This window comes from Epinephelus moara, chromosome 24 (genome assembly GCF_006386435.1).
Source record: "Epinephelus moara isolate mb chromosome 24, YSFRI_EMoa_1.0, whole genome shotgun sequence".
Lineage (NCBI taxonomy): Eukaryota > Metazoa > Chordata > Actinopteri > Perciformes > Serranidae > Epinephelus > Epinephelus moara.
In genome coordinates this window covers 1,158,257-1,176,536 of record NC_065529.1, presented here as the reverse complement: position 1 = coordinate 1,176,536, position 18,280 = coordinate 1,158,257, and the positions used below count along the sequence as shown (strand labels likewise).

At 42.7% G+C, this 18,280-nt stretch overlaps 1 protein-coding gene across 1 annotated transcript in view; it reads left to right on the top strand.

Moving 5' to 3' along the window:
* The window catches only part of LOC126386441 (C->U-editing enzyme APOBEC-2-like), an 87,332-nt gene that overhangs the window by 40,409 nt on the left and 28,643 nt on the right, over window positions 1-18,280 (top strand). The window contains exon 2 of the mRNA XM_050038799.1: window positions 16,457-16,681. Within this exon, the coding sequence (XP_049894756.1) occupies window positions 16,457-16,681 (225 nt within the window). The remainder of the gene's footprint in view (window positions 1-16,456; window positions 16,682-18,280) is intronic.

Here is an 18,280-nt window from a genome sequence, read left to right as displayed (position 1 = left end):
GCACCGATGGACATCCTTATGCTCGAACATGGTGTTAGTTATGGCCAAACTGCGACCCGCACAGAAGTCCAATAACTGCACACCACTCGGGTTCAGATCGGGCAGGCCGTTCCTCCCAATCACGCCCCTCCAGGTCCTGCTGTCATTGCCCACGTGAGCGTTGAAGTCCCCCAGCAGAACAATGGAGTCCCCGGTCGGGGCACTGTCCAGCACCCGTCCCAGGGACTCCAAAAAGGGCGGGTACTCTGAACTGCTGTTTGGCGCATAAGCGCAGACAACAGTCAGGACCTGTTCCCTGACCCGAAGGCGCACCCTTTCGTCCACTGGGGTAAACCCCACCGTACAGGCAGAGAGTCTGGGGGCTATCAGAAAGCCCACCCCGGCCCTCCGCCTCTCACCCGGAGCAACTCCAGCAAAGGAGAGAGTCCAACCCCTCTCAAGGACTTGGGTTCCAGAGCCGGAACTATGTGTCGAGGTGAGGCCGACTATATCTAGCCGATAGCGCTCAACCTCTTCCAAGCTGCGATAGTCTGGCGACCTGTCCAGAGTGTACCCTGCCTCTCGCCCGATGTCAGCTGGGATAGGCTCCAGCCCCCCCGCGACCCTCAAGAGGATGAAGCGGTTAGAAGATGAATGAATGAATGAACTTAATTTCTAATCACCAACATGCATACAGGGTCGGTTATTCTACCTGTACGGCACTGATACAAATGAATGACAATTGGCTAACAGCCATGGATAATTCAGTGCTTGTTGGCGGAGTATTAATTGATTTTAGTGCTGCCTTTGATCTGGTGGATCATGATCTGTTAATTAAGAAGCTTGATCACTATGGTTTTAAAGCATCCGCTCTTATGTGGGTTAGTAGTTACTTGTTAAACAGAACACAAAAAGTATTTTTTAATGGCACTTTTTCAGACAGTAGACAACTTGAATGTGGACTTCCACAAGGTAGTTGCCTTGGGCCACTCCTCTTCTTGATATTCACCAATGATCTCCCACTTGTTTTAAATAAGTGTGATTTGACTATGTATACAGATGATTGCACCATGTACTATGCTTCACCTTCTTGTGATGAACTGAATCATACCCTATCATCAGAACTTAATGTCATCTTTAATTGGATAGAAACGAACAAACTCAAACTTAACATATCAAAGACGGTCTCTATAATATTTGGATCTAATTATAATATGGCAAAGAATCCAATTCTGAATTTACAAATAGATGGTCAACCGATTCAATATGTAAGAAAGGCAAAGCTACTGGGTCTCTGGCTTGATAACACTTTGTCTTGGTCTGAACATGTAAATAAGATTGTTCTGAAGATGGGTAGAGCAGTTGCAATTGTCAGGAGTTCTGAAGATGGGTAGAGCAGTTGCAATTGTCAGGAAATGTGCACCTCTTATTCCTTCATCACTGCTCTGTCAAACAGTTCGTTCTCTGGTTTTGTGTCACCTGGATTATTGCTCGGTTATCTGTTCTCAACTGTCCCCCTTTGACGAGTACAATTGATATGCATTACAATTTGGGTTGGCTCTATGTCGAGAAAAGAATTTAAATGAATTTATTGGTTAATTTTTATAGTGTTGTGAAAAAACGATCTCCACAATTTCTTGCTCAAAAGATAATCTACACCAATGAAATTCATTCACACTCCACAAGAGCTGCCAGCAATGAGCATATAATTCTGCCACATCCTAAAATCCAATTTCTTGAAGAAATCAGTTTTGTATAGAGCCACAAGTTTATGGAATCTACTCCCAAGATATATTCACAGAACCAGAGACAGGAATTGTTTCAAGAGAAAACTGAGAATACACTTGCGATCTAATTATTTGAGTTAATTCATTTGTTGTAAGTCTGTCATTTATTTTCTCTGCTTTTGTCTTTTCTCTTTTTTAATATACTCCATTTTATTATTTTTCAATTATGTACTCTTGTTTGTATACTTTTTGTATTATGTTATGAGTTTTATGACTATGGACCCCAGGAAGACTAGCTGTTCGTCCAGGCGTCAGCTAATGGGGATCCATAAACAAATAAGCAAATAAACATTGGAGCACAAAGGCTCCGGAGAGGAAGCCGAGTTAGTGACATGCAGTAGAGCTGAGTTAGCGAGATGCAGTAACAGGACATGAATGTTAGCAAAGGATAGAGAGAAAAGGAGAGAAGGTGCTGGGTGTATTATAGGAGGTCCCCCAGCAGACTAGGCCTATGTCAGCCTAACTAGGTGCTGGTCCAAAACAAGCCTGAGCCAGCCCTATCTATAAGCTTTATCAAAAAGGAAAGTCTTAAGTCTAGTCTTAAATGTGGAGATGGTGTCTGCCTCCCGGACTGAAACAGGAAGATTCCACAGAAGAGGAGCCTGATAGCTGAAGGCTCTGACTTCTGTTCTACTTTTGGAGACTTTAGAAACCACGAGTAACCCTGCATTCTCAGAGCGCAGTGTTCTGGTGGGATGATAGGGCACTATGAGCTCTCTAAGATATGACAGAGCCTGACCATTTTGAGCTTTGTAAGTTAACAGTAGGATTTTAAATTCAATTCTGGATTTTACAGGGAGCCAGTGCAGGGAAGCTAAAATAGGAGAAATGTGATTTAATTTCTTAGTTCCTGTCAGTACACGTGCCGCTGCGTTCTGGATTAGCTGGAGACTTTTCAAAGACTTATTAGAGCTACCTGATAATAGGGAATTATAGTAATCCAGCCTTGAGGTAACAAAAGCGTGGACCAATATTTCTGCTTCTTTTTGGGACAGGCTTGGGCTAATTTTTGCAATATTACACAGATGAAAGAACGCAGTCCATGAGGTTTGTTTTAGATGGGAGTTAAAAGACAAATCTTGATCAAATATCACTCCGAGGTTTCTAACGGTAGTACCAGAGGCCAGAGCAATGCCATCCAGAGAAACTATATCATTAGATAAAGAGTTTCTGAGTTGTTTGGGGCCAAGAACAACAACTTCAGTTTTGTCTGAATTTAACATAAAAAAATTGGAGCTCATCCAGGATTTTATGCCTTAAAGGCATTTTTGAAGTTTGGTTAATTGATCTGTTTCTTCTGGCTTTATTGATAAATACAATTGTGTATCACCTGCATAACAATGGAAATTTACAGAGTGATTTCTAATGATGTTACCTAAGGGAAGCATATATAAAGTGAATAAAATTGGCCCGAGCACAGAACCTTGTGGGACTCCAAAACAAACTTTAGTTTGTAAAGATGATTCATCGTGAATGTGAACGAACTGAAATTGATCAGATAAATAAGATTTAAACCAGCTTAGTGCAGAACCTTTAAGGCCAATTAAATTTTTCAGTCTCTGTAGTAAAATTTGATGGTCAATAGTGTCAAACGCCGCACTAAGATCTAATAAAACAAGTACAGACACGAGTCCTTTGTCTGAAGCAATCAGAAGGTCATTTGTAATTTTAACTAGTGCTGTCTCAGTGCTATGATGCACTCTAAATCCTGACTGTAATTCCTCAAATACATTATTATCATGGAGAAAATCACACAGCTGGTCTGCGACTACTTTTTCAAGGATCTTTGACATAAAGGGAAGATTAGATATTGGTTGATAGTTGGCTAACACCTCTGGTTCCAGGGTGGGATTTTTTAGAAGTGGTTTAAATACAGCTACCTTAAAAGACTGTGGTACATAGCCTGTTAATAAAGATATACTGATCATGTCTACTATGTAAGTGTTAACTAAAGGTATGACTTCCTTAAGTAGCCTAGGTGGGATGGGGTCTAAGAGACAAGTTGATGACTTGGATGAAGAAATCATTGAGGTCAATTGTTGAAGAGTAATCTGGGAGAAGGAATCTAAATATATATCTGCTGTGTTTGAGGGCAGATAGGTACTGTCTGAGGACAAGAGGTCATGAATTTTGCCTCTAGTAGTTAGAATGTTGTCATTAAAAAGCTCAAAAAATCATTACTGCTAAGGGCTAAAGGAATACAAGGCTCAATAGAGCTGTGACTTTATGTTAGCCTGGCTACAGTGCTGAAAAGAAACCTGTGGTTGTTCTTATTTTATACATTTTTAGACGGTCTCCCCTAACCAAGCGAGATTCTTCCAGTTTAGTTAAACGCCAGTTCCTTTCAAATTTTTGCGATATTTGTTTTAATTTTTGGATTTTGGAGTTGTCCCAAGGAACTTTCTTTGCTTTGTAACTTCTTTTTAAGACGTGCTACCGAGTCAAGTGTTGTTCGCAGTGAGCCTGCTGCGCTATTGACAAGATAATCAATTTGGGAGAATTTAAAGTCGGTACGGGAAACCTCTGTTACAGAGGGACATGGTATTAAATTTAAAACTGATGGAATCATTTCCTTAAATTTTGCTACAACACCAAGTATAGTAATTGTTACTGAGTGGAGTGTAATCAAGTAGAAAGAAATCAAAACTTATTAAGCAGTGATCTGATAGAGAGGGATTCTGTGGAAAGACTTTTTTTCAAGACTAGTTTTCAATTTCAATTCCATACGTCAGGAGTAGATCGAGGGTGTGGTTAAAACAGTGAGTGGGTTTATGTACTTTCTTACTGAAGCCAATGAGTCTAATAATCTGATAAACGCAGTAGCGAGGCAATCATTATCAACGTCAACAGGAATATTTAAATCACCTACAATAATAACTTTATCTGATTTAAGAACTAAACTGGATAAAAACTCTCAGAATTCAGTTAAAAATTCAGAATACGGGCCAAGAGCACGGTACACTATAACAAATGGAAGTGGCTGTGAGGTTTTCCAGATTGGATGTAAAAGACTAAGAACAAGGCTAAGGAATTATAATCTAGTTTAGGTTCAGGGCTGATTAATAGACTAGAGTTAAAAATGGCTGCAACTCCTCCTCCTCGGCCGCTGCCTCGAGGACCAGTATTATTATGAGTATTATGAGATGTATTGTTATGACTGGGAAGAGTAGATTCATTTAGACTGACATATTCATCGTGACTAGGGTTGGGATCCGGATCCGGTTCTTTTTTGGAACCGGGTCCAAAGTTCCGGTTCCAGAACCGGTTCCATCACATTTGGCGTAACGGTTCCTGCAAACGGTTCCTAGATTGTAAAAAAAAAATAAAAAAAAATGTCACTTGCATTTCCATTAGAGTGCGGCACGGGGCGCATATTTCTGTCCAAACCCGACCGAGCCCGACATTGTCTAATCACTAAAGCACTGAGTTTGTGTCACACAGTTGTCATGGTTACAGGCTATTTAACAGGCTGGGCGTGCACCATGGGTGCTCAGCAGAGAGGGAGACCTCCGTGTTTGAGACGGGAGCAGGCGACGGGAGCGGGCGGCGGGAGCGGGCGGCGGGAGTGGGCGGCAGGAGGTCCGGCGCTTCCAGCGAGGGGAGAGGGAGAAATATAACAAAATAAGATAAAATTTAATTTAATTTAATTTTCAGCGTTTAATCACGGCGGAGGCTGGCGGCGGGAGGTCCGCTTCCAGCAAGGGGAGCGGTAGAAACAAACAGCCAATGTGTGTGTGTTCTGTTCAGGTGTTGTCACGTAAATAACAGTGCTCAAGCATGAATGCATATAAGTATTTTTTATTACATTGTTGTGGTTAATTTTAATAGTGTTACTGTAGAAATCAGAGAATCACTTTTTGTTGTTATATATTCTCAGGGAGATGATACAAGCTCTAAATCTGAAATACACACCACACACAAATGTGTATTTTCATCTAATTGTACTGTGCAACAGTTAGAATAAAGTTTTTGTATTTGTATGATTGCATTTGTGTTTATTATATACTTGTTTAAGTATAGCAAGTATAATGAATATAATGTAGGAATCAGTAAGAGGAATCAGTAAGGAATCAGACCGTTAAGAAGGAATCGGTAAGGAATCGGAATCGTTAAAATCCTAACGAGTCCCAACCCTAATTCTATCCAACCCTTCTGCCACATCTTTTAAATTTCACCACCTGTTCCTTATCATTCAACTCTACATTGTACCACCTACCTAAGCTCTTCATTGACTTTTCCCTAATTGTTGGGATTTCCTCATCATCTATGACAAACTTCCTATCACTTAACTTCCCTCTACGTATCGAGATGCTTCTACACTTACTAGGCTTGGTCTTCATGCTGGCCCACTTGAGGTTCTTATTTACCTTCTCTAGTAGCCTCTTTGTACATGGCATTGTTGTGGTCACCAGTGTCATGTCATCCATGTAAGCCCTAACTGGTGGAAGATGCAACCCGTTCTGCCTTCTCTCCCCACCTACCACCCACTTAGAAGCCCTGGGCCCAGTATTTCAAAGTTATCTGATAGGATTATCCTGGCCGGATTGGATTAAATCCTGATCTGATCTGAAAACTGGGTATTTCAACACAGATCAAGAGGATCCTGATCCTGAGGATCAGGATTCAGTTCTGGTAATCCAATCGTCCCTTTAATCCAGATAAAGGCTGCATTCGGGTATTTCAAAAGTTAAGGCAGAGATCTGGATCAATTTGATACCAAATTTCAGGATTATTTGGATCCCACTTAAGAGGTGGATTTGAGAAAGCCTCAGCTCCACTTCTCCTAGATATTGATACTCAAGATGTTTATTACACTTCATCTAAATTAGTGTTTTAGTTGTAAGTAATTTCAAGCATAGAAAAATATTGTTTGGCCATACTTCCTGAAACTGCTGTAAATAAGAGTAACAAATACAGACCTATTTCTCAACGTCTAGTTTCACCTAACATTGTAACCTGTTTGTACCAAAACATCCAACATATGTTTGTGGTCAGACAAAGGCAAGGAAATGCAGTGCAAAGCAAATTTATTTGTATAGCACATTCTTTTCTTTACATAGAGTGCAAGAAACAACACAGGGATTAACATAATAAGCACATGGCAATTCAAACAAAGTACTAAAAAAGCAATTAGAAACAAATGATATGTGTGCACTTGCATTTTTCCAATGTTACATCACATGTTTGAGGGGGGAAAAGTAATAGCTCAACTATGTCCTGAAAAAACATTGCTGTATGTCTCAATTTAAATCACATTTAAGCACTTTCAATGTATATTTTCATGCTTCAGATTTAATGAAGATAAATTTTACTTAATTCAGATAAGCTTGAAAATGCACCTTTAAAATGCCTGGGGTGATTTTATAACATGCAGCAATGTATTTCAGGAAGTGTTTGTGATTATTTTACTTCATCAAATCAAATGCTACAGTGCTATATGTTTAGTGGGAGCCTTCTACAAAAGGGGATACATTTCCAGGGATTTCCAGCACTCGACCTGTTGTCTTCATTAGCAGTGGCATTGCTGAGTGGTCCATGGGTGTGAGTGTATTCTGAAAGTAGAAGAAGAGTGTGTATGAGCATATCTTTGTCATTGTCAGGAATCCACAATAGTCAGAGAAATTGTTTAAGTAACGCTACAGAAAAGCATATCATCAGCATTACTGTAGCATACCCAAACTCAATCCTCTGACACTTCTCAATGAACCGCAAAATTCATACTAGTACTGTGTATTTTTCCAATACTGCAGCAGTCTGCTCTGCACACATGTAAAAAAAATAAAAATAAAAAAGTCTGCTGTGTTGGCAATAACATAACGTTAAACTCGGAACAGGTTGGTGTTTAAAGAGTTGATATATGATGTACTTCTGATAAATTACCTTTTAAATTAAACCGTAGACCGCAAAATACATCAACAAAGCCAGCTACCTCGCTAGCCTGCTAGCTACTTAACATGGAAGTCAATGGAGCCGCGTTAGCTACCGTTAGCATGACCTCGGCTCAATTAGAGATCGGTACGCCCACATTTTAAGTAGGTGAAAATTCAAATAGCTGGCTCACATGAGATGGTGAGTGGCCTTCGTATGGTCTTAAAAACACTACACATTAGACAACGGTATACTTACATTTTGATGCGAAAGCTGTGCTACCAACTGCTCCTTTCGTGAAGTACTCCGCCGTAGAGACAGAGCACAGCGGGTCATAATCTGAAAGCCACGCCCCCAAAGGGGAAACGTTTCAGATCCGGAAGCCACGCCCCCAAAGGGGAAACGTTTCAGATCCGGGGGCGGAGTCGTGACATTTGGAAATCCGTATCCAGTCAGATTGGGATCAAAGTGATCCACCCTGCCAGTGTTTTGAAATACCCAGATAAAGTCAGCAGGATCACCTTGATCCCTGACTGAGAAAAGGAGGATTTCATTATCCGGATTATTCTGATCCGGATTACAAGTTTTGAAATACTGGGCCCTGATGATTACTTCCATCGCCATAGTAAATGCTAATGGAGAAATTGTACACCCTGCCATGATACTTATTTCTAGCCTCTGCCAACCTGTTGTGAAACCTGCTGTACTTAGACACAACCTAATATCCTGAAAGTATGCTTGCACCAAGTTGACAACTACCTGTGGCACTCTGAAATAGTCAAACATACTCCAAATGAGGCTATGCGGTACTGCATTTGCAAGATCTAAAAATATTACATGCAGGTCCCTTTTTTTAATCTTCGCTGCCTGAATCTGGTGCCAGATCATGGTAGTGTGCTCTAAACACCCTGAAAAACCTGGTATTCCTGCCTTCTGCACCATGCTATCTATTAAGCTATTCCTTTCTAAGTAGCTAGCTAATCTCTGCGCAGCTACACTAAAGAAAATCTTCCCCTCCACATTCAAGAGAGAAATCATCCGGAACTGGCTAAGGTCCACAGACTCCTTCTCCTTAGAAATGAGGACACCCCCTGCCCTACACCATGCTCTTGGTATAATTCGTTTCTCCCAAACTATTCTTAGCTGTTTCCACAAAAATGTAAGGATATCAGGCACGCTTTTATAAACCCAGTAGGGGACTCCATTAGGCCCTGGGGCCAAAGAAGCCTTTGCACGCCTGACCATCTCCTGAACTTCCTTCCACCTAGGTGGCCTGACATCCATCTCATGCTCTATCCCTCCTAATGGAGGGATATCAGGTGGGAAACCTACTATCCTATTCTTCTCTAAATCTGAATATGTATTTCTCAAATATTCTTCAACCTCTAGCTTTTCTGCTTTGAGCTGCCCTCCATTTTCACTCCTCTTTCTCTCATGCACCCCAAACCTCTCTACACCATATGAGTAAATTATATTTCCCATCTTTTCTAACCTTTCTATCTAATCTTCCCTTTCTTTCAAAGATCCTTGAGAAAGTAGTCGCAGACCAGCTGTGTGATTTTCTCCATGATAATAATTTATTTGAGGAATTTCAGTCAGGATTTAGAGTGCATCATAGCACTGAGACAGCACTAGTTAAAATTACAAATGACCTTCTGATTGCTTCAGACAAAGGACTCGTCTTTGTACTTGTTTTATTGGATCTTAGTGTGGCGTTTGACACAATTGACCATCAAATTCTGCTACAGAGACTGGAACACTTAATTGGCCTTAAAGGTTCTGCACTAAGCTGGTTTAAATCTTATTTATCTGATCGTTTTTAGTTTGTTCATGTTCATGATGAATCATCCTTAAGTACTAAAGTTTGTTTTGGAGTTCCGCAAGGTTCTGTGCTCGGACCAATCTTATTTACTCTATGCTTCCTTTAGGTAACATCATTAGAAATCACTCTATAAAGTTCCATTGTTATGCGGGTGATACACAGTTGTATTTATCGATGAAGCCAGAAGAAACTAATCAATTAACTAAACTTCATAACTGCCTTAAAGACATAAAAACCTGGATGAGCACCAATTTCCTTATGTTAAATTCAGACAAAACTGAAGTTATTGTTCTTGGCCCCAAACAACTCAGAGACTCATTACCTGATGACATAGTTTCTCTAGATGGCATTGCTCTGGCCTCTAGCACTACCGTAAGAAACCTCGGAGTAATATTTGATCAAGATTTGTCTTTCAATTCTCACAAACCTCAGGGACTGCATTTTTTCATCTGCATAATATTGCGAAAATTAGGCCTATCCTGACCCGAAAAGATGCAGAAAAATTGGTCCACGCTTTTGTTACCTCTAGGCTGGATTACTGTAACTCCCTATTATCAGGTAGCTCTAATAAGTCTTGAAAAACTCTCCCGCTAATTCCAGAATGCAGCAGCACGTGTACTAACAGGAACTAAGAAACAAGATCATATTTCTCCTGTTTTAGCTTCTCTGCACTGGCTCCCTGTAAAATCCAGAATTGAATTTAAAATCCTACTGTTAACTTACAAAGCTCTAAATGGTCAGGCTCCGTCATATCTTAGAGAGCTCATAGTGCCATATTATCCCACCAGAACACTGCGCTCTGAGAATGCAGGGTTTCTCGTGGTCCCTAAAGTCTCCAAAAGTAGATCAGGAGCCAGAGCCTTCAGCTATCAGGCTCCTCTCCTGTGGAATCATCTTCCTGTTGCAGTCCGGGAGGCAGACACCATCTCCACATTTAAGACTAGACTTAAAGGGACATTGTGTAACATTTTCAGTTGTTTATTGGCAAAATTTGATGTCTGCATTCATAAATATGTCATCACTGGTGTACTATTACCTCCACCAATAATCTGACTTATTCTCGTAAAAGGAGAATTTCGGATTTGTTTGTACATTGTGCGGGTAAGTCGTCTGTGTGGTTCCATTATGTTTCACCATCTTGAGAATACACCTGCCAGCAAGGGACATACAGCACCGCCTTCTGCGTTTTCGTTGAGAGCCAGGCCAGCACTGCGTGACTGAGGAGCCGAAGGAGAGGAGCAAGAGGCGCTTCGCTGCTACCCTGGCAAATTTGAAACAAAGTCCCACTCTTTGAGCATAATGCAGGATCATGCATAGGCAGCATCATGGGAGATGGAATCCTTGTCGCCAAGAAAGCGCAAAAGGGAATAGAAAAGGCAGCGTGACTGGCGAATTAAAAAAACGAAGGCCCACATCGGGGTAGCCTTTCCCAGGTAGAGAGAGCTGCTGAGGGAGAATGGTAATGCAATCACAGGCCAGCGCCGCTGTTGGCTGTTAGCCGCTGTTAGCGGCCAGTCGCTAACAGCCTCATCCCTCTCCTCGCATCACTGTGCCGCTGTTAGCCGCTGTTAGCCGCTGTTAGCGGCCAGTCACTAACAGCCTCATCCCTCTCCCTGCATCACTGCGCGGCTGTTAGCCGCTGTTTGCGCTGGCCTGTGATTGTATTACCTTTCTCCTTCAGCAGCTCTCTCCACCTGGGAAAGGCAACCCCAATGCTGACCCTTGTTTTTTTAATTCGCCGGTCACGCTGCCTTTTTGATTCCCTTTTAAACTTTCTTGGCGACGAGGATTCCGTCTCCCGTGATGCTGCATAATACATGATCCTGCATTATGCTCAAAGAGTAGGACTTTGTTATGCGGCAGTAGTGCCACTGGCCACTAACAGCTGTTAGAGGAGGAGAGGGATGAGGTGTGTGAGGTTGAGCCACTTGTCAGTTGTCAAAGGACAAGACGTGATTGGTTTGTTTCAATTTACATCCGCCCCAACAGTCCTACGTTGTAAACACAGCCAGCATGGTGAGGAGGGGGTTTGTCAACTCGCGTCGCGTGTGTCTGTGTAGGAGCCTGAATGAATACTCCATGTAGTATCGGATGACATGGTTTCATCAGTGTTATCATAGCTTTTTGGTACACAGCGGCTACAGTTGTTGCAATACGTGTTTGAAACAGTGAGGCGCTAGAGTGCGCCATCTGTTTGAATACAATATATGATTTCAACGTTAGATGGGAGAAATTCCTACACACTGTGGCTTTAAGACTTTCCTCTTTGATAAAGCTTATAGTTAGGGCCGGCCCAGGCTTGCCTTGTACCAGCCCCTAGTTAGGCTGACGTAGGCCTAGTCTCCTCCTATAATACACCGGGCACCTTCTCTTCTTCTCTCTCTCTCTCTCATGTCTCATGTCTCTCATGTCCTGCATCGGCCATACTGCATGTCACTAACTCGGCTTCTTCTCCGGAGCCACTCCACTGTCTCGCAGGTTAACTTCTATCATAGCGTTGCCTGGATAGTGTGACGTGTGTGGTTGTGCTGCTGCCGTGGTCCTGCCAGATGCCTCCTGCTGCTGCTGTTATCATTAGTCATACTTCTACTGTTATTATACACATATGATTATTGTCACATACATATACTATCAGATGTTAATATTTACTTTCAACATATTGTACCACAATAACCAGAAACATAATTATAATATTATTACTTTCATTAATGTTTGTTGTAAGCTATTAACGTTATCGTCTGTCCTTCATCTCTCTCTGTCTCTCTTTCTCTCTCTGTCTCTCTCTCTGTCTCATTGTGTCATACGGATTACTGTTAATTTATTATGTTGATCTATTCTGTATGACATCTATTGCACGTCTGTCCGTCTTGGAAGAGGGATCCCTCCTCAGTTACTCTTCCTGAGGTTTCTACCATTTTTTTTTCCCCGTTAAAGGGTTTTTTGGGAGGAGTTTTTCCTTATTCGCTGCGAGGGTCCTATGGACAGAGGGATGTCGTATGCTGTAAAGCGCTGTGAGGCAGATTGTGATTTGTGATATTGGGCTTTATAAATAAAATTGATTGCTTGATTGATTGATTAAAGCAAACACAAATGAGCCCAAAGCCAGCTGCATGGCGGGGACCTTGTCAAGTAACATTACAGACTGCATCCACACCGGCAGACAGCCGGTCGGCAGCAGACCTGTTGACAGCCGCTGCGCATCAGCAGGTCTGTCCCAAAAGAGAGACAGCCCTGCCCCCTTGTGGCGAGAGACCGGTGCTCTCCGACAGGCTGCTAATGTGGAGATGGTTCTGCTATCCCTTCCCGTGGGTTCTCAGCACCCTAGAGAGGGGCTATGCCTTGCAGTTTGCTCGCAGTCCACCATGCTTTGCTGGTGTTATTCAATCGACTGTGCAGGCCCAGTTAGTCCCAGTTCTAGAACAGGAGATATTCTCCCTCCTAGAAAAAGGAGCCATTCGCCCTGTGAGAGACGCAGAGTGCAACATGGGCTATTATCACAGATATTTCCTGATTCCAAAAAAAGAACGGATCTAAACGGATAATTTTGGACTTGAGAATCTTGAACAAACCATTGAGGAAAATGCCTTTCTGTATGTTGACACAACACAGTCTATTCAGAACAATCAGACAGGTGGACTATTTTACTTCGGTGGATCTGAAAGACGCATTCTTTCACGTCCCCATTGTGGAGAGGCACAGGAAATATCTGAGGTTTGCTTTTCAAAACAAAGCCTATGAATTTTGTGTCCTCCCCTTCGGTCTGTCCCTGAGCCCTCGGACATTCACTGCATGTGTAAATGCGGCATTGCCCCCCCTCCGGGAGAAGGAAATACGAATCTACTGTTATCTCGACGACGAGTCGAGGGGCCTCGCCACTACGCACACCAAAACGGAGACAGATCACCTCCAAACACTGGGCTTCCTCATAAACTGGAAGAAAAGCGGCCTCGTGCCCAAACAAGTGACAACTTTTTTGGGGCTGGAGCTGAATTCTCAGTCCATGCGAGTGCACCTGTCTGTGGACAGACGAGCACGTATTCAAGTGACAGCGTGCTGGGGCTGATAGCTGCAGCATCAACAGTGGTTCCACTCAGCCTGCTGCGCATGCGGCCGCTCCAGAGCTGGTTCATCAATCAACGCGTAAATCCAGTAAGGGACAGTCACCGCAGGCTTATGATTACACCGCGGTGCCGTCAAACCCTAAAGGCATGGGTGGACCCACACCTGCTCTCAGCTAGCATCCGTCTGGGTCCAGTGTCTCTCAGGGTTGTTATAAAGACCGACGCATCTCTGTGGGGGTGGGGCGCGATGTGCGACGGCCGTGCAGCAAACGGGCCGTGGGGAGTGCAGGAAAGGCGTCACATAAACATGCTAAAGCTGAAAGCAGTCCACCAGGCTCTGGCATGCTTCACGGACTGGATGGGGGTCAGCATGTGTTGACACGGTCGGACAACACTGCCACAATCGCGTACATAAACTGACAGTGTGGAGTCCGCTCCTCAGCCCAGAACCAAGTGGCATCTCAGATACACTTGTGGGCGCACAGACATCTGCTGTCCCTATCAGCGGCACACATTTGCACCCGCAGGTGGTGGAGGAAATTTGGACTCGGTTCAACCAAGCCCGTGTTGATCTGTTCGCATCGCGGCTTGCAACAGACTGCCCACTGTGGTTCTCCATTCACAGCGACGATCCCCTGTTAGGGCACGACGCTCTAGCACACCCGTGGCCAAGAGAAAGGCTGTACGTGTTCCCCCCAGTCCCGCTGCTCCAACAGGTTTTGGACAGGGTGAGGGAAGGCAGGTTGCAGATCATCCTGGTGCCGCCGTATTGGCCATCACAGATGTGGTTCGTGGACGACTCCGTGGCCGCTACCGGTGCGCACGGATCTCCTAACCCAGGAGGGAGGAGAAATTTTCCACCTATCCCCTCACAAGTGGAAGCTGGTGGCTTGGTTCCTGAACGGGAGCGTCTGCTAGGTGAAGGTTTGCCTCTAGCAGTAGTGGAGACTATACAGAGTGCCAGGGCTCCATCTACCTGTTCTCTGTATACGTATAAATGGCAAGTTTTTACGCGCTGGTGTGCAGCGTGTAATGAGGATCCGCTGAGCTGCAGTATAGGGATCTTCCTCCAGAGCTTGTTAGACAAAGGCTCATCTTCCTTCTCCCTAAAGGTCTACTTGGCTGCAATTTCTGCTTGCCATATGGATATTGACGGAAAATCAGTAGGTTGCCACTCTTTGGCATCTCATTCATGAAAGGCACTCGACGCTTGCAGCCACCTGTAACATGTGTTTTACCCAGGTGGGATTTAGTGAGGGGCTCTGGAGGGGCTCTCAGGCCCTCCATTTGAACCTGTCGACATGATCGATTTGAAATATATATCCCTGAAGATGGCACTATTACTAGCCCTGTCTACAGCGAAGAGAGTCAGTGATTTGATTGCCTTGTCAGTGCAACAATCATGTATGGCTTTTTCGGCAGATAAGCAGCGCGTCACGCTGTTGCCTAACCCTGCATACCAGCCGAAAAATATTGAGGCTGGTTTCAGATCTGTGGTTGTGGACTTGGTGGCATTTTGCCCCCCTCCTTTCGCATCAACAGAAGAGGAGCACTTACATAGACTGTGCCCGGTCCGCGTGCTCTTGGCATATTTGGAGAGGATGTGCGCGCTGCGCCGTTCTAACTAGCTGTTTGTATGTTACGGGTCCCAGTCCAATGGAATGGCCCTACCCAGAGAGCATCTGTCTTGCTGGATGGTGGAGGCCATAACATTAGCCTATTCCTCTTTGGGGAAGGACCCCCCCAGAGGGCCTGAAGGCTCATTCAACACAGAGTGTTTCTACTTCATGGGCGCTTTTGCGCTGTGTTTCTGTGGAGGACATGTGTGTGGCTGCCTCATGGTCGACTCCTCACACTTTTGTAAGATGTTATAGTCTGGATGTGTCCAATGCGTCCTTTGCGCTCGTGGTATTGTCTGCAGCCAGACAGTGAAACGTTTTGGCCTCATTAGCATACCGGTGTATATTATATGGGATAACTTATCGCGAGTAGCCATGGTTTCCCATGTTAATTCCTCCTTAGGCCAGTATCGTCTTTACGGCCAGCAAGGGTGGTGGTATGTGTTGTAGTTTGAGTAAGAACTCGAGTTCGAAATGAAGTAAACCGTGAGGGTTGTGCTACAACCCAGGTTTTACGAGTGAAGAACAATAGTTCTTACTAATTCAACCTTGCTGTCCCGCCATATGGGTGCGGGCTGAATAAGCTGCAGGCGGCAGCTGACAGTGGCAGGCGAGCTATGCCTATTATAGCTGCGGGGACGGGCCCAGGCTCGTCATAGGGAGAGAGCCTATCACCTGCCACACTGGCCAAAATGTAACTTGGGTGGTGTTAACGTTTTTATAAATAAAATTTATTCAGCAGTGCTGTTGATCGCAGCTTGGTAGCATGAGTAAGAACTCTCGTTCTTCACTCGTAAAACCTGGGTTGTAGCACAACCCTCACGCTTTTTTTGTTGTTTAAAGCGCTGTGTAACTGGCCTTTCTTGAGAGTGGGAAGAGTGAGGGAGTCACATCATGTTATGTCTAGGTTCCCCTTGACTGGGGACATAACAGAGTTCATCACTGAGTCCAAGTGGATGTTTGTGTCAAATTTGAATAAAATTCCCTCAAGGTGTTCTTGAGATATCACATTCTCAAGAATGAGACAGACATGATCAGAGTGACTTTGACCTTTGACCTATGACCATCAAAACCTAGTCACTTTATTAATGAGTCCAAGTGGATGTTTGTGCCAAATTTAAAGAAATTCCTCCAAGGCATTCTTGAGATATCACGTTCACAGGAATAGGACAGAAGGACAATCCAAAAACATAATGCCATTGGCCCCGGCTATCGCCGGCACAGATGCATAAAAAAAGATAAACGAAATAGTCCCAAATCATGTCAGAAAATAAAAACTGACACATCACTGTCTCTTTTATTTTTATCTGTTTTACACAGGGACCGGATTGATCCCTTTGCCTTTAAGTTCCAGTTTAAAAATGTGGAATATTCCTCAGGCCGCAACAAGACCTTCCTGTGTTACCTGGTGGATAAAGGGAACACAACTAATGGGCTACTGAGAGGCTATCTGGAGGATGAGCATACTGGGCCTCATGCTGAAGAAGCCTTCTTCATACAGTGTCTGCCGAACTACGACCCTGCACTCAAATACACAGTCACCTGGTATATATCTCTCTTAAACTGTCTGATGGTATGTAGTTTAGAGAATGTGGCAAATTAAAAGACAGCTTCATTATTATTATTATTATTATCATCATTATTTAAGTCTGGTCAGTACTGGCCTTTTTTCATGTCCATTTTGAATATATTTATATATTATATATATTTATATATTTATATAAATGCTCTTATGCTCTTTAATGCACAAATAAACCAAATATGAATTTTGGAGCTCTATTCAAATATAATTCACAATAACTGTCTTGTTTCCAGACATCATCTAAACTTTAAACTGACAAATGTCAAATTTTAAGTGTAAAAAAGTAGATTTTTATGTATTTAAAATACTCACATACTGTACATGTATATAAAATACACAGTACTTATTTATGGTTGCATAGTGTGCAGCCATACATGCAAATAATATACCCATATAATATATGTTGCAGGTGTGATGTAATATATACAGCACAATTAACTGCTACTCAGAGCTAAACAAATTGTGGTAATATTAAAACTATACACGAAAATGCTGACTTCCGAAATTTGAATACTCATGGAAAAAAGGGTCCACATTGAAAATAATTTAGAATTATCTCCCAAATGCTTTCAGATGTGAAATGCTGTAAGCATTGTTATATTCTGACTCAGTATCTCTTATGAGTCTCTCTTTGAATACCATGCATGTGTAACCCCTCATGTTCTGACTCACTCCAGCAGAATGATGAGACTGGCTTTGATCAGGTTCACAGCATTTAATTGTCATCCTCTGTGTAAACAGATAAAACAACACAATAGTGTGGTTGGCGTTGTCCTCACACACACACACACACAACTCCTGCCCCGTAATATGGAAGTCCAAGCAGCAAAAGAGCGTGATTATGACACTCAATGTGATTGTATAGTTTTTACATAAATATGAGTTATCTTTTTTAACATGACATGAAATCATGAAATATTTTTCTCATAGCACCAACTATTTTTAGCCATGAACCTGTTTTTTAAGTATTTTTTTCCCAAACAAAATATAACAATGAATTAATATAAAAAAAAAAAATACAAAATCATGTGCAAAGGCTCTTACCAATAAATAAACTAATAAATAAAATGATTAATTAAAACGTTTCTTTTTTATATAAAACATACCTGTGTAAACAGATAAAACAACACAATAGTGTGGTTGGCGTTGTCCTCAGACACACACACAGCTCCTGCCCTTATGCACCAGAAGAGACACACAACATGCACAATAAAACCCCGTCAGTTGCGCAATATGTCGTCACTATCGCGCAATCCTAGCTAACAAGTTAGCAACTTTGCTCGGTCTAAACACAGAAATAACTGCACAATACCAACTTACTAACGGTTGCAAAACTGTTTATATTCAATTCAATTTCAATTCAATTCAATTCAATTTTATTTATAAAGCCCAATATCACAAATCACAATTTGCCTCACAGGGCTTTACAGCATACGACATCCCTCTGTCCTTATGACCCTCGCAGCGGATAAGGAAAAACTCCCCAAAAAAACCCCTTTAACGGGGAAAAAAAACGGTAGAAACCTCAGGAAGAGCAACTGAGGAGGGATCCCTCTTCCAGG